Source organism: Aquarana catesbeiana, linkage group LG04 (genome assembly GCF_042186555.1).
Source record: "Aquarana catesbeiana isolate 2022-GZ linkage group LG04, ASM4218655v1, whole genome shotgun sequence".
In the NCBI taxonomy this organism is placed as follows: Eukaryota; Metazoa; Chordata; class Amphibia; order Anura; family Ranidae; genus Aquarana; species Aquarana catesbeiana.
The window spans coordinates 196418814-196440359 of record NC_133327.1 but is presented as its reverse complement, the minus strand read 5'-3'; the positions used below and the strand labels follow the sequence as shown (position 1 = coordinate 196440359).

The window sequence follows — 21546 nt, the reverse complement described above, 5'->3', positions numbered from 1 at the left end:
TTACAAAATAGGGGATAGTTTTATGGCATTTTTATTAATATATATATATTTTTTTTATACTAGTAATGGCGGTGATCCACCATTTTTATCGTGACTGCGACATTATGGCAGACACATCAGACACTCGCCTGTCCCACGATCCAGCGATGCGGTTGCCCGAAGCATCGCTTCTCTCCCTCGTCTCACTCAGGCGCTGGCATTACAACTGTGGGCACCCAGCTGTGACAGCTTGCAGCTTCAGAGCTGTGTGTGCACTACGCATGTGCGAGTCGCGCTGTGCTTCCTTAATGGTCGCGCAAACTTCTGGGACCTGTAACGTGTCCCAGAAGATTGCAGGGAGGGAGGGGGAGAGGAGAACTTCTGCTCGAGTCGCCTAGGTGCCCCGAGTGGAAGTAGGAGCAGGTATCTGTCAAAACTAGGTACCAGGCCACCACTGCCAGGCACAGACATGTTGCCTCATATAGAAGCATTATCCATGCTATATTCTGGAAACCGCCGCAAGAAATGCTTGCTTTAGCTGGGAATATGTGAAGGAAAATGCTATACAGACTACAGGTACATTAACTGCTTTGGTGCAGTAGCAGATTCCTCCACCTCTTTAGGGGGGCCAAGTAGAGGTCGGAGTAGAGAAAGTTTTAACCTTACAATTGCATTCTTATTTAACATAGGTTTTTGGCTCCACCCTTCCATCTACAATAATAATAATAATCCCACTAAAATAGTTTCATCCTAGAATATTGGAGAAGTACCAAGCAACATTCTGATCTCCTGGAATGCTAGTTGCTTGGCTATCAGGCTGCTTTTCTGACATTACATTTTGAGTTGCTGACATGGAACAAGTGCACAGTGAGTGAATTCTGAATACCTGATTTGCATGCTTGTGCCAGGTCAAAGACTGAAGAGACTGAGCATGTAGGTCAGGAAGCTGGCATTTTTAGAAAGAGGTCAGCAATGACAGCATGCAATTCTACAAGCGCAGATTTCTTTTCATTGCTTTTCTGTCTGTGAGCTTCCACTTTAGGCATAGTGTACTTTTTTAAATTTGAAAAATGCAGTACAAGATATTTGTGCCTTTTGTGTCCTAGTAAAATATGCATACATAGAGTTGAGGTGGTGGTTTAATCAGTGGTTCCTTAAGGAAATTAAATGTAAAACAATATGACACTTTTTTTTAAAATATGTACTATTCGTATAGTATAGTAGTTTTGAGGCAGATTGGGGTGTATAGGGTGCAGCTAGTTTAGAATTTGATGCACATAGCTGCCGGGTTAATAACTGTTCTGGTAATTTTCCTTTGCAGTAGTCTGTGATTCATGCAGTAAAACAAGTCAGTAATTTTCTTCCCCCTAGCATTTATTGGCATTTTCAGTGGTGTACACTGTGGAATAGAAGACAGAAAATGAATTTAGAGTCTCTACTTAGCATAAAACAGCATTATTAAAATTGGGTCTGTGCTTAATTCACAGCTGACAGATGGTAACTTCACTAAAAAGAAATATATTGCTTTGATTTAAACCAGTAGGTGTTTTCGTGATTGACAGCAAATAAGATTGTAGTAAATGTGAATAAAAGTATTGGAACCTGCTAATGCAGTTTTCATAAACGGTTTGTTTTTCTTTACATTGCTTAATTGGACCTAGATGGTACAGGCAGTTTTATCTGGTCATGTTCAGTGTACGTAAACCCTAACAATGAACTGATCTTATTTGGTCAGTTTTAATATACCATTAGAAGCATTTTGGTATGGTTTGATAAGTGCAAAAATAAATAATTGTTGATCTTCTCATAAATTTAGAGCTGTCCTGTGTCCTCTCCACACTCCTTATGTTATCTCAAATAGCCCTCCTAGTTCTTTCTTATCTTGGACTACAGAATGATTGGCCTTTATATTTTATTGATCTGATCTAAGAGTAGGAGTGGTTGAGTAGTTTAGCAAAGACAACTGGGCAGTGCTGTCACCACTCAGTCTACAAAAATGATGTGTGTTGTCAGCCCACAACAGGACTTCGGAGGTGAGTACATTTGCAGCAGATCAACCGGTACGTTTTTGTACTTGCAAGGTCTTTAAAAAAAGATTAAAGTGTCACTAAACCCACATCATAAGAAACTATCAATAAATGCTGTATTACATGCTGTTCATACTCACTCAATCACTATGAGATTCATTTTCTGTATTCTGCAAAAAACCTGGTTGATCCTTCTGCTCTCTCTCTCCACCTTCTGTTCATGTCTCCAATTCAGCTAGGGATTTTGCAGCTGTGGTGGCAACTCTGCACATGCTCAGTTTTCAGTGAGTTTCTATGCTAAGCATTTCCTCCCTATCACTACTAAGCAGCAGATGTGACTATCGAGACACACATGTAGGGGTATACACAATTGTAAATGACAGCTCACGCTCTCCCTCCTCCTCCATGCCTACTAACCAGCTAAACATAATGGGGGGGGGGGGGGGGATATTACATTTTAATTAATGGAGGATTCACCTCCCTCTTATTTCAAGACACAAGCTGTAACTTGCAAAAATCTGCCCACATCATGTTATTTCCACAAAATAATAACAATTTAATTTCAAATACATATTTGTGTGCCTCTTTAAAACAGTTTATTGAAATTATTTATTTATTTTTACTCTGTATTCCAAAGGCCTTTTTTTTTTTTTTTGAACATGGGACCAGCAACAGAGGACTAGAAGCTCCTCCTGCTTGTGTTTCCCTGCAGACAGGCTGGGAAAGAACTGGGTCATGTGACAGCTGTATATCAGTTAGGAAAAATGTACTTTTTTTTTTTCCTTTTATTTAAATAAATTACGGTGCCATCATCCACATACAGAAAGAGAAGAGATAATGTAAATTAAACAGTTAGTCTTTACTATCACTTTAATGTGCAAGTAGATTGCAGCTAGATTGAATCTTAGACCAGTCCACTAATGAAAGCTTTCTTGGAGGTTTTGCACCACAGCTGTAGGTGGATGCCATGTTGAAGAAACTGACAATGGTCAGGGCATGTCTTGGAGTCATGTGGATGTTTCCCTAAGCCCCCACCCCTTTCTTCACAGGTCATAAATGCCTTGTTTACATAACTAATAGTGGGGAAATATGCACTGCATTAGTTAGTCCATCAAATGGGATAAAAACCCATATAATAAACAAATTTGTTCTAGTTGGAGCTATATATGGGCAAAGCGCAGGTTCATTTTCAGTACTCTGTATCAGGGGCGTACCTAGAGCATTTGGCACCCGGGGCGGATCCTATATTTGGCACCCCCCCTCAACTTCAAAATGTAAAAACACCCCACTGTGCCACCTGCATACCTCTGCATCCCCCAATATCTCGTTGCCACTACTTTGTACCCCCTCTCCACAACTGGACCCCTTACATTACACAACCCCCCCTGCAGCTCTGGACCCTTGCTACACAGCACCCTGCACCTCTGGACCCCTTTATATTACACAAGCCCCTGCATCTCTGGACCTCTTTACATTACACAGCACCCTGCACCTCTGGACCCCTTTACATTACACAACCCCCTGCACCTCTGGACCCCTTTACATTACACAAACCCCTGCACCTCTGGACCCCTTTACATTACACAACCCCCTGCATCCCTGAACCCCTTTACATTACACAGCCCGCCCCCCACCCCGCAGCTCTGGACCCCTGCACATTACACAACCCCCCCAAGCTTTGGAATCCCTGCATGTTACACAGCCACCCCCCCCAGCTTTGGACCAACTGCATGTTACGCAGCCACCTCCCCCAGCTTTGGACCCCCTACATGTTACACAGCCACCCCCCCAGCTTTGAATCCCCTACATGTTACACAGCCAGCCCCCCCAGCTTTGGACCCCTGCATGTTACACAGTCGCCCCTCCTCCCAGCTCTGGATCCCTGCATGTTTCACAGCTCTGCATCTTCCTACCTTACTCACGCAGGGGGGAGACACACCAGCGCTGAACAGAGGGCGGGAACTGCTGGAGTTAATCTTTCATATTAACAATGCTAATGATTGGTTGCTAGGACCACCTAACAACCAATGACGTTAAGTCAACTTAGCATTTTCCGTCTTCTATTCAGCGCTGCCCCACTGTCCCTCTCTCCCTCTCCTGCTGTACAGGAGAGAGAGACAGTGTTTTCTATCTCCTGCTCCTGTGTCAATCCAGCGGCCAGTCCTGCGTGTCACCTGGGTAGCGGTACAGTCCGCACTCCGCCCGGTCACCCCCACATCCTGTCACAGCTCGCCTCTTCCTACACTGTCACATCCATCGCCGCTGCACTGCCTGAGCCCGCCCCGCTGTCACCGCTTCACTTACGGGGGAGGACGGGGGGCACCGGCCTGACACCCCCCAGTGTGTGGCACCCAGAGCAGACCACCCCCCTGCCCCCCTGTAGGTACGCCACTGCTCTGTATCCCTGACCTAGAACAAGTTTGCAGATTAGAGTCCTAACTTCGCTGGCTGCATATTTCTGGTGCATTGAAATGTGGGGAGTCTTAGGATCAGTACAAGAGCCATTTCCAGGGTCAGTGATAGAAGCACTTTTATGCTAATACAAATGCTTTTTTATTGTCTGCTGCTGGCATTTGAAAAGAGAAATAAGGTGTGGCTAAGGGTGGCCATACATTATACTCAAAATATATGCAAAAGAGGTGACCGCACTCCAGTCTTCAGAAGTATAAATGCTTCTATGCTTCTATAAATCTATGCATAACATCCATGTTACATATTTGGGCTCTTCAATAATAGAATGATTTATAATTTTTTGGGGATACAGCTGTAATAACAATTCTCGCAAGTCCAATATTATTTTGAATAGACTCATATTTTGGATTATTTTGAATTTTTTACTATTGTTACTTTATTCTTTACTACTATTGGTTGCTCACATGTCATAAGCATATGTATCGTTTGTGATACAATGGTTGGTTGTCTTTCATTGCCTACATTGGCATGGTTGGGGTGAGTGACTCTTATATAGGAGTTTTTGGATTCCTCCTCCCGTTGCCAATGCCAATCGTTGGCTCTGTGGGACAAACTTCTTTAAATGTTGCTACATTTTTTTGTTTTACAATCATTTTTTTGTTGTTTTTTATTTTGTATTACATGTAGCTATTCCTATTCTTTTTTATATTATTTCACTTTATTTTGAGTGTTTTTTATACACTAGATGTGTCTGTTTTGTCCTAAGCAGTAGTCTTGAAGCACTAATTGATTCAGCTGTCATTTAGGTATATAAGAGTTAACTACACATGTGCTTCTGAGGTTATGATTAAGCAATTTGGTTCGTGAAACATGTTAACCTTGCTGCTATAGTCCTATTTTATCGTGGTCTATGGATGTTATGTGTGGATTTTAATGATTAAAGTATTTATACTTCTGAAGATTGGAGTGCGGTCACCTCTTTTGAATCTATTTGGAATGTCTTCCAGTTCACGGACTGGACCAGCACCAGATCGCCATTACAGGGATTTGCATTACCTGGAGCGGTGTTGCAGCCATACATTATACCATTTTCTTGTTCAATGTTCCTTTAGATTTACCAAAACCATATAATATGAGGTCAAACGTAAACACTTTTAATTTTGTATGCAATCAGGAAGCCCGTTTTACTACATAGTTGAAGGTAATAAATATAGAATATTGTATAATGTATGGCTAAGTCTTAGAGTAACAGGCTCATCTGATTCTTTGTAGGAACAAAATCCAGTGTACTGCGGCTATCCACCAAGGATGGCCTAACTTGGCTACATGTTAGAAGTGCCATTACCATGGTAAACTGGTTTGTGTTTCCTGCAACAACAAAAAAAAAACATCAAAATAGGATAAGTTTTCTTTAAATTCAGCTTGCATTTATTCAGCTGATAATCTGTGGCCCCCTTCTTTTGTTCTTTTCCTCACATGGTGCGCAACATGGATCCACGAGACCTGTAGGACAACCAGCTTTGATCCATACTTGTGGCCTGCTCCCGTTCCAGTGGAGGGGTTTGCTATTTAATTTGCATACCTGTTGGAGCCATAACAAGGGATTCCTCCCTTTTGGAATTTTTGTTTTTTACGCAACATGTTAAAAGAGATTTGGGAATGCTGAAGCTGGACAGTGCCCCAGTGGCCAGTAGCTAACATGTTAATCATGGCAGGGAAATTTTGATATAATTTGCTAGGGAGACATCTCATTCCATCATTTGCAATCTGTAGATGAAATGTAATACTTTGGTGGGTTTGTGCTTTGGAAGGGTCAGTCCACCAAAGAATAAAACTTCACTTGTCACATACTTACCTAATCCAATGTTGTCAGCACCTCCAGGTACCCGAATGTCCGTTCCTTCTTCAGTGTAAGCACCCTGTTGCCCTTTAATGCCATTATCCCATTCTCTTGAGAATGCCCATTACAGTAATGGGCCAGTAGCAAGGCTTAGAAAATGAGAAGGGGTGAGCCTGGCTCCCAACACATTAGCTCGGGAGGAACTAAGTGTATTTTATAGCAGTGTGGAAGAAACTGATGTTCAAACACCTGGGAGTGCCTACTCTTTGCTGCCAGTGCTGAATTAGGAAAGTAGATGACTAGTCAAGTTTCACATTAATAATTTTACAAATAGTAGCATGTGTTTTAGGTTTACTGCTCTTTTTAATGGCTTGACATACAGTATATTGGTGTGCATTTAATTGTGTACTGTACAACAGAAAAGCTTAACATACAGGACAGGAATATGAAATAAATAAAAAATACCTGTGATCTTTGCAGCAAACATGTTTTACTTAGAAAGTACACCAACTTCCTTCTCTTATAAAATATACATGATCAAAAATACCATACTGTAGTCTTTACATTAGTCAGTACATCCAAATGTGCTTGTATTTTACATTTTACAGATTAGGTACATTTAAGAAAAAAAAAAATATATATCAAAAGTGAAGTTCTAGTATCTTCATAAAACCAGCAGTTGTATGCAACAATTCTGCAATTTAGCATAATTAAAAGAAAAAAATAAATCATTGATGGGTGATAGTAAGCAATGATATCCATTTGGATAACACATAACCTGTTGTTACAGCTACCTCCTTTGCCTCGTACACATGATTGAATATTCCGACAACAAAATCCATGGATTTTTTCCGACGGATGTTGGCTCAAACTTGTCTTGCATACATACGGTCACACAAATCTTTTTTCGGAAATTCCGAACGTCAAGAACGCGGTGACGTACAACACATACGACGAGCCGAGAAAAATGAAGTTCAATAGCCAGTGTGGCTCTTCTGCTTGATTCCGAGCATGCGTGGAACTTTGTGCGTCAGAATTGTGTACACACAATGGAATTTACAACAATGGATTTTGTTGTTGGAAAATTTGAGAACCTGCTCTCATCGAACATTTTCAGTGGGAAAATTTGACCGTGTGTACAGGGCATGAGGGTTTGTGTACACAGGAATTCGTTATTGTGCTGCTCTTAGGTGCCACCTGACCTTGGCAGTGTCAGTTTGGTAGACTAAGTGCATCTATAGATGGGTGCCCAGCTCTGGACACAACAGACGTATACTATTAACTGACTTACATATATATTAGTGCTGCACTCCTTGCAGGACTTGCTGAAACCTGTTCATACTAAGTCAGGCCTGTTCTGCTCTTGGATGACACAGGGACACTGAAGAACAACAGTGTGTGCTCTGAGCCATACGTTGACCCAGCCAAGTGCTTCCTCCATCCAAAAAAACAAACAAATGCTGACTGGTTCTACTCTTGCCTTTATCTTTAAACCATAGATGAGGATACTACTGTGCTTTCAGTGAGGTACACCGAGGAAAACCTTATGTTTTCCCGGGTCACATTACAATGATGAATAAAAATGACAGGAAAATGTAAATATCAGGAAAATGAAAGTAATTAGAACCAAAAATAAGATGTCAATTGAGACTAAGCAGAACATTTTTTATATTTTTATAGGTTCTAATGTAGCTATAGTGCACATCCATAAGCATTAGTGTCTATAAAGGCATATTTTTTTAATTCATGCATTAAAGTGACAGTCCACTCAAATACTGTTTTAAATGTAGTCATAGCCTGGTGAGCTAAGTCAGCCCTTGTCCACTTAGATGTCTTATATATCCCAACAGCAAGATCTCCCTGCCATAATTGCCAACTTTATTCCTGTCCATCTAAGAGCTAAGAGTGTTCCCACACACCTTTGATTGTACTTGCACCCTGAATAATGCCACAGGTGTTCATACCCAAGAACAGATTGATGAGAAGCACAGATTTCTCATCGATAGAGTTCCCAAAGCATTTAAGACATTGTGAAGTGGTTCAACGCTTAAAAAAAAAAAAAACTGGAATATCAGTATTGGGTGGACTGGCCTTTTAATTTGATTCTACTTAGCTATGTAAAGTTTATTTTTATGTAGAAGGTTAACTGGTCATTCCACTTGAAGGTCACGTTCTCACCTGTTTCAACTGCTCCTGTTGCATTCATCATAATGTGAAATACATTCAAAATCCAAGTGTGAGTGGCAGGTATTCAGGTCTGGATATTCAAGGGCAAGACTGCTACACTGTTAGGAGGTTTAACAAATACATGCTTTGGGTGGAATGACCCTTTAATTGATCATTAGAAGTATCACATGCAATGTCTTCAAAGTACATACTAGTGTTAGCGTTACTATGTGTTGGCTGCTATCTTAAGGGTTGCAGTCTTCCAGATTGATAACTGGAGATTAGCCATATATTGTTTGCCTTTAGTTAATGCTTACTATAGGTTTTCTTTATGGGTAAAAGATTAAAAATGCAGAAAGACAATATATCTTCTGGTTTTCACAGTACTATATTGATAGATATGAATTAAATCAAAGCTATCTAAGTAGCAAGTCATGTATGTGTTAGCTGGGAAAACCATGCAAGGTATATTTGGGGTCCTATTGTTTCTCACAAAGTTCACTTAGCCTGGTGTACGATAAGTTGTTTCTCAAGTAGTTTTCAAGTGTTGAATGTCTTTATAACAAATCTTTGGCCGTGCCTTAAAAACCTCAGATTAATACATGTTTTAAAAGATGGAATGGGTTACACTGGTCACAGATGGGAAATTTGCATTTGTAATACAAAGGTTTCAGGTCCCTTTTATAATCTTAAAGTAAAATACAGTTATAGGTTAAGAGTTCTATCTAATGCAATATTTTACAGGATTAAGGATAGTTTATGTTATATAGTTTTTTTATTTGAACTCTGAGAATTTTTTCTTTATATACTGTACTAACTACATAAGATAGTCCTAACACTTGTTGAATTCTGAATATTTTACTTTGCAGCAGCCATCCACTCACAGTATACATAGTATTAGGACTCTCTTACTTGAATAGCACAGTATCTAAAATAAAAGTTTTTCCCCAGAGTTCAGCTAAAATTTGTTTATAAAAACTTGTATTGACTTGAATTAATTGCAAATCAATTCAGTTGTTTGATTTAAAGTGACATTAAAGCTTTATTTTTTAAAATTAAAATAAAAAACATGCTATACTTGCCACCTCTGAGTGCTCCAGGCTCCCCCCCCCCCACCCAGTGCTCCGGTGGAAAGCCGCTTTCCATGGGGGCGTCTATGCGTGCTAGCTCCCTAGCCAACCTGTCCGCATTTTTGACACAGAGCGGGCGGGTGGCTTGGCCTCGCTCACTTTTCACAGCAGTTGACTAACTGCTATCAATCTGCCCAATGAGGAGGCAGACAGTGGCGGGAGCCTCTGCTCTCCTGCACATCACTGGATGAGTTTGGGCTCTGGTAAGAAAAAGGTGGGGTGCTTGGGGGATCCTGCAGCACAGAAGGGTTTTGACCTTAATGCATAGAATGCATTAAGGTCAAAAACCTTAGGGCTGTATAACCACTTTAAGAGCATTCTTCCCTGATCACACTATAAAACTACCTGATTCTAGTATTATATCGAAATCTGACAATCCTTTAAATATAGTTACAATAATAAATATATAAGTTGCTCTTCTTAAAGTATTGTATATATAAACCCTAAATCTAATTTTCAGTATGTGTGCCATTATACCTTACTGTATACAGTTTTTTTAATCCATTTTTTGTAATTCTATTGCAAAGTTAACTCAGCACTATTGCAAAAACAGCACTTCCTGTTGGTTGCTGACAACAGTAAATCACCGCCCTGAATTAGCAGCAGCCCACTGTGCAAGCTTCACTAGGTTTTTGGCCTGCCTGTTAAACTTGGTAAGCAGCCCAGCAGCCAACTATAGCAGAAGGCTGGCTGACAACACTGCTGATAACTGAGAGGCAGCAACATAGTGTTTTCAGCCTGCTAGAGGTAGTGCTGTTATTGGCAGAATCTCCACGTTAGAAATTTTGCAATACAGGGCACAACAAATTATTCCCCTAAGAAAACTGTATACAGTGATATATAATGCCAAGTATTCTAGAAAATGCATTTAAAAATAAAACTTAGGACAATTGTACCCTTGGCACCATTATAGAAGAAAAACTTTGACCAGCTTGCTGACCATTTTATATATCTAAAGAAGTTCATCTAAGAAATGAAGGACAAGGAAGGGTTCTAACCCCTGTCAGTTTTTTGCAATCTGTGCCCCATTGGGGATATTTCTGTTCACTTACAAAACAGAAAGGGAAAGAAAATCCAATAAAAATTAGGGAATCCCGTGGTGTTGCCAGAACTAGTGTCCGCATTGGAAGATTTCCCCCTCTATTACTGTTCTGATGTCAACCCAAAATTTGCAATTTTCTTTTACTTTGACTTTGGATGTTAAAGGTAATAAGGACAAATGGAGATGTTGAATAGCCCTAGCAAGGCAACAGATAGCAGTAAAACTGCACAGGTGCTCTAATCCCTCTCCACTCTATCCAAAACAAAAAAAGTTCTTGCTTACTCTCCTATGTCCTTAATCCTATGGTCTTCACTGCGCAGTCCTGCTGGGAGCTGCTTCTGAAAACATCCTCGCCATGTCCTCCTCAGCCTGCACTTCATGGTTCCATATATTTAAATGGGGAAAGCTGTACTCTGCAGGACCACTGGAAGCTGCACAAGTAAGGCTCAACATAGGAATGAATGAAGCTGAGGTGCACATGCGGCTGAAATGAACCTAGCAAAGAGGTTTTTAGAAACAAGGCCATGCAGCGCCCAGAGGAGCCACACAGTTAAGGTTGTGTGATCAAAGGTGAGTATTGGACCAGGTGGATTGCCTCTGGAGGGCTGCATCCATCAAATGTCAACTTGTACAAAGGTACAGTTGTCCTTTTAGGCTGGCTAAACTCTTTTAGATATGTAACACAGTCAGTATTCCTTTGTATCTGTGCCATTCATAGGTAAATGTGACAATTGACAGTAACTAAAAATATACCAGAACTATCACATTTCATGTGTTAGTAATTCAGAAAGACTTTTTTTTTTTCCAAATGAAAAAAATAAGTAACAATAACCACATCTGAGGCTGATGCATAGTTTTGTAAAACTATTTCCTGATATAATACATAATGTATTTCCCCCACTGACCTCGAAGGACAACAATCTAGTAATTAAACATTTTGCATATTACAACCGTCTTCTATAAAATCTTTCCATTCGAAAAGTCCCAGAACCTCTCCTGCCATGTTAAAAAGGCTTTCTTAGTATCCCTGCATAAGCAGTATGCATGAAGGTAAATGTTAAGAAACAGGAACAAAGAATAGTCAAACTTTAGAGTTTCTCATATGTGCTTCTAATTTTAGGAGTCAAGTGGTAGCAATCTCTGGTCATGACAAGTACTGGAGCAAGGGAATCCATTAAACATAGGCTTCCAGTACTATATACAGGGCACTAGTATAACCATGCAGTCCGTACTTCATGCAGTGGGTTATGATCTGTAGTCCTTTTTGCTGTATGGCTTGTTTCCCAAAATGTTGTCAACTTCATTCACAATATGTGATGTCATCTTTGGAAGAACCTAAGGACAATGAAACATAACAAAGAAATGTACTAATAGTTTGATATACCACACAGTTTTTGTTTAACAGGTACTATTAATAAGATGACACTATACAAATACTGTAGAATATGTTGGATGAATTAAAGTATAACTAAAGAAAAAAAACTTTTATTTACATTTTTCTTATGTACAGTAGATAAGCATTAGAACCTCTGTCCATTTTTTTTATTGCTGGTGTACAGGGAGAAAAGCATCAGACAAGTTATGTAAAGCCAACACACTTTGGGGGCTGATGGCTTTAACTGAAATAGACATCTAACTAAAACAACTTCTAGGTCAGGTAGGAGGCACTCGCCCCCCCTGTTTCAGTTTACTTCCCTCTTATCCCCTTCCACCCCTGCTTCTGTGCCTCTCCACATTTCCTGCTCCTCTCTCCATCCTCTCCTCGTCCCCACCCCATTATTATCCCAACCCAAGTAATATATCTAACCAAGGCTGCCAGCAGGACTGTCAACCTTGGAAACCTCCTTAGAAGTTTGTAATTACTACCCTATATTATTCGCTACCCTGAACCCTCCATTACCTTACAGTTATATCCCTTACCAACCTCTCTTGTCTCAAGAAGCCAGCTCTATCCACACCATAGTCAATTCCAACTTGGACTTGACTTCTCAAAAAATTGGGCCCTCCTGGCCTCCGAAATACAACGCACCTTATAACCTCTGCTACTCCCCTATATTTTTAGCACATTAAAGTGCTGCTATACAACTTTTTGTCATTATGTTTGGATTAATAGATAAATCACTGTTATAGTTAAGGTATATCTTTAGGCCGGTCGGCCCATTTAACTTCTGGTTTTCTATGTTTTTCTTTTTTCTGTATTGTCGCTTTAAACATCCTTAATAAAATATTATGGAAACTAAAACAACTTCTAGACTTTAGGTAACATGTTCTTTTCTGTCCTTGGGGTTAAATGGCCACTCACTTCCTTTGATCCCAGGCTATCAAAAAGCGTTTCCAGTCCATGAGTAGACAGTTAAAGGAGAAATAGCCTAGTGATGAGATTATATCTCTGTCACTCTGTTTCCTCCGCCTGTCATCATATGCTTGTTTTTAATCCAGCCTGAGTCATGTACAGTGGATTGTAATGCCCTGTACACGCGATCGGACATTGATCGGGCATTCAGACAACAAAATCCATGGATTTTTTCCGAAGGATGTTGGCTCAAACTTGTCTTGCATACACACGGTCGCACAAAGTTGTCAGAAAATCCTATCGTTCTGAACGCGGTGACATAAAACACATACGTTGGGACTATAAATGGGGCAGTAGCCAATAGCTTTAGTCTCTTAATTTATTCTGAGCATGCGTGGCACTTTGTGCGTCGGATTTGTGCACACACGATCGGAATTTAACCGATCGGATTTTGTTGCATGAAAATTTAATAGCCTGCTCTCAACCTTTGTGTGTCGGAAGTTCCGATGGAAAAAGTCCGATGGAGCCCACACACGATCGGAATTTCCGACAACACAATCCGATCGCACTTTTTCCGGCGGAAAATCCGACCGTGGGTACAGGGTAGAGGCTGATAATAGGTCACCTGTGGGTATTTATACAATTTACATTTAAATAATAAATACATATACAGTAGGGAAAATAATTATTTGATCCCCTGCAGATTTTGTAAGTTTGCCTACTTACAAAGAAATGAAGGATCTATGATTTTTATCATAGGTGTATTTTAAATGATAGAGACAGAATATCAACCAAAAATCCATAAAAAACACATGATACAAATGTTATAAATTGAGTTGCAGTTCAGGGAGTAAAATAAGTATTTGAGCCCCAAGCAAAACTTGACTTAGTACTTGATGGAGAAACCCTTGTTAGCAAGCACAGAGGTAAGACATTGGTTGGTTACCAGGTTTGCACACATCTCAAGAGGGATTTTGGTACACTCTTCTTTACAGATCTTCTCTAAATCCTTAAGATTTCTTGGCTGTCGCTTGGCAACTCAAAGTTTCAGCTCCCTCCATAAATTTTCTATAGGATGACCTTAATGTACTTCTTCTTGAGCCACTCCTTTGTTGCCTTGGCAGTATGTTTTGGGTCATTGCCATGGTAGAAGACCCATCCACAACCCATCTTCAGTATTCTGGCTGACGGAAGAAGGTTCTCATCCAAGATTTTACAATACATGGCTTCGTCCATTGGCCCCTCAGTGCGGCAAAGTTAGTCTGTACCTTTAGCAGAGAAACAGCCCCAAAGCATAACATTTCCATCTCTGTGCTTGACTGTAGGGATGGTGTTCTTCTTAGGGTCATAGTCAGCTTTTTTCTTTCTTCCTCCAAACATGGCGAGTCGAGTTAATGCCAAAGAGCTCAGTTTTGGTCTCATCTGACCACAGCACTTTCTTCCAATCCTTCTCTGAATCATTTAGATGTTCATTGGCAAACTCCAGACGGGCCTGTACATGAGCCTTCTTGAGGAGGGGGACCTTGCAGGTTTTTACAGGATTTCAATCTATGGCGGCATATTGTGTTACCAATGGTTTGTTTGGTGACTGTGGTCCCAACTGCCTTGAGATCATTCACAAGCTCCTTCCGCGTAGTTCTGGGCTGATCCCTCACTTTTCTCATGATCATCCTTACCATGAGGCAAAATCTTGCATGGAGCTCCAGACCAAGGCAATTGATGCTTATTTTGTATTTCTTCCATTTGCGAATAATTGCTCCAACAGTTACCTCCTTCTCGCAAAGCTTCTTGCTGATGGTCTTGTAGCCCATTCCAGCCTTGTGCAGGTCTACAATCTTGTCCCTGATGTCCTTTGAGAGCTCTTTGGTCTTGCCCATGATGGTAAGGTTTGAATGGAAGAAAATGGGATTTTTTTTGTCATACTTACCTGTAAAATCCTTTTCTTTGAGTACATCATGGGACACAGAGTCAGGCTAATATTCATTACCTGCTGGGACGTCCCAGAGCAATAGCCTTGAGGGAAGGGAGACACCCTGCCAAACAATAGCCATCAGAACTTATACGGCAGCCTGCAGTACACTGCGGCCGAAAGCCAAATCCTCGGTTGCTCGAACATCCAGTTGATAAAATTTTGTGAACATTTGCACTGAAGACCAGGTAGCAGCCTTATAAATCTGAGCCACAGATACCTGATGGTGAAAAGCCCAGGAGGTTACTACACCCCTGGTAGAATGAGCTCTCACCCTAAAGGGAGGAGCTTTATGTTTTAGACCATAGGCCTGAATGACCAATTGATGGACCCAATTGGCAATGGAAGCTTTGGAAGCTGCCTACCCCTTCTTGGGTCCTTTTGGTAAAACAAATAAAAGTGTCTGATTCTTGGATCTCCGCAGATCTAGACAAATAAACCTTGACTGCCCGGACAACGTCCAATGAATGCAGTTGTTTCTCTTCCGCCGGACAAGGCTGATAGAAAAAAAGAACGCAAAATAATGTCCTGATTTAAATGAAAGGCTATCACCACTTTTGGCAAAAAGGATGGAACAGGTTGAAACACGACTCTGTCATGGTGAAGGATCAAGTACGGTTCCCTGAATGAAAGGACTGCCAACTCCGACACCCTTCTAGCCGAGGTGATAGCCATCAGGAAGGATAGCTTGAGTGACAGAAAGTCTAATAGAATTTCCTTAATAGGGTCAAATGGTTGTTTCTGTAACACAGACAGCACCAAGTTCAAGTCCCAAGGACACATAGGTGTCCTAATGGGGGGAAGCAAGCGAGTTGCCCCTTGCATAGAGGTTCGGATCAGTGAATGGGAGGCTAAAGGCCTTTGGAAGAATACTGATAGGGCCGAAACTTGACCTCTGATTGTACTCAAAGCCAATTTGATTTCCACAGCTGACTGTAGAAAAGAGAGAATTCTCCCAATCACATATTTCCGAGGATGCCATTTTCTGGCTTCACACCAAGCAATATGTCTTCCAGACCTTATGATAAATCTTCCTAGTGAAAACTTTTCTAGCATTCACTAGAGTAGACACCACTGGTCCCGAGATGCCACAGTCCTTTAACACCCTGGCTTCAATAGCCATGCTGTCAAATTTAGAGACTGTAAATTGGGGTGGAATATAGGACCTTGAGACAGTAAATCAGGGTGACGTGGAAGCGTCCATGGCCCATCTATTGTCAGTCTCACAATCTCCGGGAACCAGGGCCCTCTGGGCCAGGCTGGTGCCACCAGAATGACTGGAACCCCCTCTCTCCGAATCCAGCTCAACTAATGTGGAAGGAGAGGGATCGGAGGGAAAGCATATAAACCAGGGAGTACTGGCTCCATGGAACTATCAGGGCATCTGCTCCAATTGCCAGAGGATCTCTTGTCCGAGACACAAACTGCTGTAGCTTGTTGTTGAACCTGGATGCCAGTAGGTCGACCTCTGGCCATTCCCAACATTGGCAAATTTCCTGGAACACCTCTGGGTGTAGGGACCATTCCCCCCGGGCAGAACTGCTGGCGGCTGAGACAGTCTGCCTTCCAGTTCTCTACGCCCGGGATATGGACTGCCGATATAACTGGCACATGTCCCTCTGCCCAGGCTAGAATGTAGTTCACCTCCTTCAGAGCTGAACAACTTCTGGTACCGCTTTGGTGGTTTATATAGGCCACTGCCGTGGCATTGTCGGACTGAACCCTGATGGGGCAGTCCTGAAGCTCTACCAACCAGGAATACCGTCCACAGAATACCTACGGGACAATTCCTAAGGATCAGGAGAAACTATTCTGAAGACTCCCATTTTAAAGAGGAAGTAAACAAAATGTATAAAAGATTTAGGGAGAGGGGGTACTCCTATAAACCTCTAAGAAAAGCCAAAAATAAAGCGGCAAGGTGTAAACGTGAGACCCTGTTAGTAAGCTCTAAAATGGACACTCAACAAACAATGGAATATCCAAGAACAATTACAAAATATGGCTCACAATGGAACCAAATTAAAAATGTCCTAGAAATACACTGGCATGTATTAAGCTCTACCCCTTTCATCTCAGATATAGTGGGCCCTAGACCTTTAATGATAGCTAGAAGAGCAAGGAATCTCAATGGCACGTTAGTCCACTCTGGATATCAGAGAACTCGGACTACAAACTGGTTAACAAACCTTACCCCTATCTGTGGTATGCAAGCTTGTGGACACTGTAACATCTGTAAATACCTTCACAAAACCAATGTGTTCACCAATTTTGACCGTACTAAGAACTATAAAACGAGAGTAGCTCAGTTGTCCGTGTAATAAAATATACATAGGAAAAACAAAAAGACAACTCTGTATAAGAATTGGTGAACACATTGCAAGTATTAATAAAAAGAACGATGCTCGCCCCCCTAGCATTACATTTCACTCAATTCCATCAAGGTAACCCAAATTGGTTAATGGTGAAGGGTATTTATGTCTTGAACCTTCCATTAAGAAGGGGTGATTTTGATACTATCCTTCTACAGAAGGAGAAAATGTGGATTTATAATTTAGGCTCTTTAGATCCACAAGGTTTGAACAACGAATGTAACCTGCAACCATTCTTGGAAGTATAGTGGCTCTAATATAAGGTTGAGTGTTCGAATTATGGGAAGACATTCTGCCATTTTGACTGTATTTTAGGATAAGAATACGAACATTTCATTATTTCCATTATTCTTATTATTTTTTGTAATTTTTCACCATTAGTTCTCCTTTAACTTCTAATTTTTCATTTCTAATTCAAAATTCCTCCCCTTTTTGTTCACATTAGAAAAAGGACACATGGTGAAAGTACAGTTCGACCTTTTGATGGTACCACTCACCCTCCTTAACCACATGGTTTGAAGCAAGATAGGTGGCAGCCAGGTATTTTTAATCTGTTTACTCTCAGCGAACTTCAGGGGTTAGAGGATATTGCATCCTTTCCATGGATATTTAAGTCACTCCCAAAGTACTCCTCCTTGCTCTGAAGAAGTTAGCGATGATTGGCTAACAAAACGTGTCAGCGTGACATCAGAACACATGTGACGTCAATGGGATCGCAGCCCGTGGCAAGTGCGTTCTGAATGGTGGTGGCTCAGTGACCCCAGGAGACTAATCTGGAGCCAGTGATACTGCGGTATACAGTAGCATACAGGATACTACATTTGGAGGTTTACTGAGCAGAGACAGAAATGAGAGGTGGAAGCACAGTGGAGGTGGTGAGACCTGCTGAATGCTCTGATGTTATACCAGTGGAAGTTGTCAGTGCTGCACACGTGGAGCGGCTCTTTCTTCCCTGTTCCATAGCTCCCTCTCTACTCTCCTCCTCCTGTACAGATGAATTCCTATTTTCCAGCAGCCTAGCCCCTGGTGGGGGGGGCTTTCCTAGACTGATCCTGACATTATTCAGTCTGTATTAGCCAGTTAACATCATACTCCAGTGAGCATTTGGCCCATCACAGACAGAAAATAACTAACCTTGTGACTGAATATTCTTTACTGGGCTGCTCCAATAGACTTCCTAACTGCAAGCCGGCACCTGCAATTTTACAAGTGTCAATACATGGCATGCACACCTTTTCCCCTTTTTGGCCCTAAGTAATCTTTGGACTGCAATGTAATTTGTGGCATGTCATTTTATGACAATCAAGTTTAATCCTCTACAATCTTTGCTTATAAGATCTATAATCCTTGATTACAAGACCAATTAGCAATGTGTGTGTTTGATTGAATGGATGGGTGCGTGCGCAGCTGCAATCTCTTTACTATGACAACATTGTCTTTTTAATATTTTTGGATGGTCATTCACTGAATTTTTTGCTCTTTTGTGATTTCTATGGTGCGCTTTTTCTACAATAAAATATATTTTTAATCAACGTTGATGTGGTACTTAAATGATCTTTTTGGTAGGCTGTCCTCCTTTTGTTTACGCATGGCTTGGTCATGTGGCCTGCACCATGTATACATTGCGGTGAATGGTTGAGGTATAACAAGTTATTTACATGAACAAATACTGTTTGACAGTTTAAGCGGTAGATCCAGGCTATACAATTGGAATTGTTTCAACTTATTCAAGTGAACAAGGCTGCACTGCAACTACCATGCATGTGGTTGTGGCATGGCAATGACAGAGATAAAACAGGTGGTGAGGAGGTGACATAGCGCCTCTCAAAGTAATCCATCGTGGATCACTATTCAGATGGGCAGCAAGGGCTGCAGCACGTCTAAAACTTGGTCTAAAATGTACTCTCCTCCGTGGACTAAAGCTTGCCATGCACTATTAGATATTTTTTGTTTAGCTTGCAGGTTAAAAAAGGAAAAAAAAAAAAAGAGAACGAAAAACGATTCCTCCAATCATGCTATCTAGCACAGATAGATGAATCCCCTTCCTGAGCATATTAATTCTGACAGCCTGCTGTCAGAATATCTCAACAATTTCCTGCCTGGCTCCTTCAATTTTTAATCAAAGGAAGTTCGGGGCGGGAGGAAGCTGACAGGACCACTTCATCAGAACCCTGCTGAAACTTGAACACTGTATGACCAGTTTAAGTCTTTGAGACGCTATTTGATGCTGATCCTAAAAGGATAATATCACCTTTGGGAGCATGTTACCCTCATATTTAGGGTGTAACGTGTAATGTGCTTCAGCACCATGCTAATAATTAACTTCATGGTGCAGACACCGCTACATATAACACACAATGGCCAGCCACCCAAGGTCACCTGATCTGACCCCAATCAAACCTGTTTGGAAAATCTGACCTAAATCACGTTTTGGCAAAACTATTACAGTAAGATATCAGCAGGTTTCAGGAACTGACTATCCATATGATAAAGGCCAGCAATAGCTTTTCCTAAAAGATCATAGATCATAAAACATATTTGCAGTTCAGTGCCTATGATAATACATAATTATTGTTACAAACCGAAGGCATACTAGTTTTTGTTTTTCATCTGGATAAACTGAGTAATAAAATAAATTATTTATTCATCATACAGCATGGTATTTAATGGTTTTCCACTGTTGATTAAAATCATCTATAAATATGATGTAGGTGTTGCGGTTTTATTTCCCTGATCTATTTGTGAACAATAAACTATTTCTGACAGTTTTTTTTCCCCACATGTTTGTTACATTGATAATGAGGCATAATGATTGCACAGAGTAACTGTATCTACAGTAGAGGGAGAGTCATGGAACAGTTAGTTTACACATTGTGATCTGGTTCTGACGATGTAGCTTGCTCTCATTTCAGGATTTGTTTAACAAGTTTTCAGTGGCAGACTTCATCGGAGAATAAAGGGCTGGAATGAAAAGCTTGTTAAGCCCAGCTGGTGAACAGCAGCATCATATAAGGTACAACAAAGGGAATGTTTGTATGCAAGCGTATGTCCGTTGTCTAATGAATGGAAAACAGGAAGAAAGAGAAGGTGCAAAGCTTAAATTTGTACATTTATCATGTTTTTTTTTTTAGCAGCTTTGACAGAACCACATATACAGTACACATAATAGGCTAACAAGGTGCAGCAAATATATATTTTTCTGGGGACTTCCATTACAGGGCCAGAATAGTTGAAAAATAGGATTTTTTTATTCTCAGGACCCATTGAGGGAGACAGATTTATGGATAATAAGCAACCATATGCTAGATAGCCTCCTACAGGAGTAATGAACACTAGGCACTAGACCCTGGAGGCTAAAACTCCTCTGACCTCCCTCGCGCTCAGTAGTAACAAGCAGTCCAAAGCGCAAAAAGCTGCGTTCCTCAATGGGCTCAGAGAAAAGGATTTTATGGTGAATACAAAAATCCTATTTTCATTTTGCTCCATTGAGGGACAGAGCTTTATGGATACCAAGGGATGTCCAAAAGCAGTCTGAACACGAGAGGCAGGCACACCAGGAAAAAAAAAACACAACAAGGGGAAAACAAGGGCAATAAAAAGCCACTTGTAGAATATTTCAGCCAAAACTAACATCTGCAGAAGTAGAAGTACTTACTGCTCTAGTGGAGTGCCCCTTAACCTTTTTGCTGCTACAGACGTATGTTATACATAAGCGGCAGCATGCCGCGATTTTACACACTTCTGGCTGCTACAGCTGCCAAAAGAACGTGTAAATATGACAAGTTAGGTGCAAGCAATTGGGTGACTGTACAGACCCCTGGTAGTAACACCCAAGTACTTAAACTCCCCTCTAAAAAATTTTTGAGCCCTACGCTTATGTACATGCACACACTGAGGGTGCCTATGTATGAAAACGTTGATTGCGCTACACATGTTACATATTGCCATACACACCAAAGTGAGAGAAATAATTCTAAGGTCATTATTCATGCTTAACTCTAAACAAATGATTTGGAAGAGCTTTTAAATCATCACCTATGCAAAAGTTTAGGTAACAAAGCTTGTTGCCATTTCAGGGGAACACAAAATGTTAAGGCTTGCCATGTTGGCCATCTATTTACTCAATGTAACCTCATCTTTTACAGTGCTGGGGACAGAAGCCACATAGAGGCAACTTTGTTTAAGGATGTAACTGTATAATTTTGTCCAGAGATAGACTGGACCTGTCTATCAAAAATTCTGGAGTGAAATTAGCCAAAGGGAGCTGCTTCGAAGTTGGATAGCATCAATCCCTGCAGTCAGATGCAGCTCCATCGAGA

General features: G+C 40.9%; 1 protein-coding gene across 3 annotated transcripts in view; it reads right to left on the bottom strand.

The window, feature by feature from the left end:
- Positions 1 to 7914: 7914 nt before the first annotated feature.
- The window catches only part of KCNAB1 (potassium voltage-gated channel subfamily A regulatory beta subunit 1), a 564258-nt gene continuing 550626 nt past the window's right edge, over positions 7915 to 21546 (bottom strand). For all 3 annotated transcript variants that reach the window (XM_073626075.1, XM_073626076.1, XM_073626077.1), the window contains exon 14: positions 7915 to 11931. In XM_073626075.1, the coding sequence (XP_073482176.1) occupies positions 11842 to 11931 (90 nt within the window). In that variant the 3' untranslated portion in view covers positions 7915 to 11841. The remainder of the gene's footprint in view (positions 11932 to 21546) is intronic.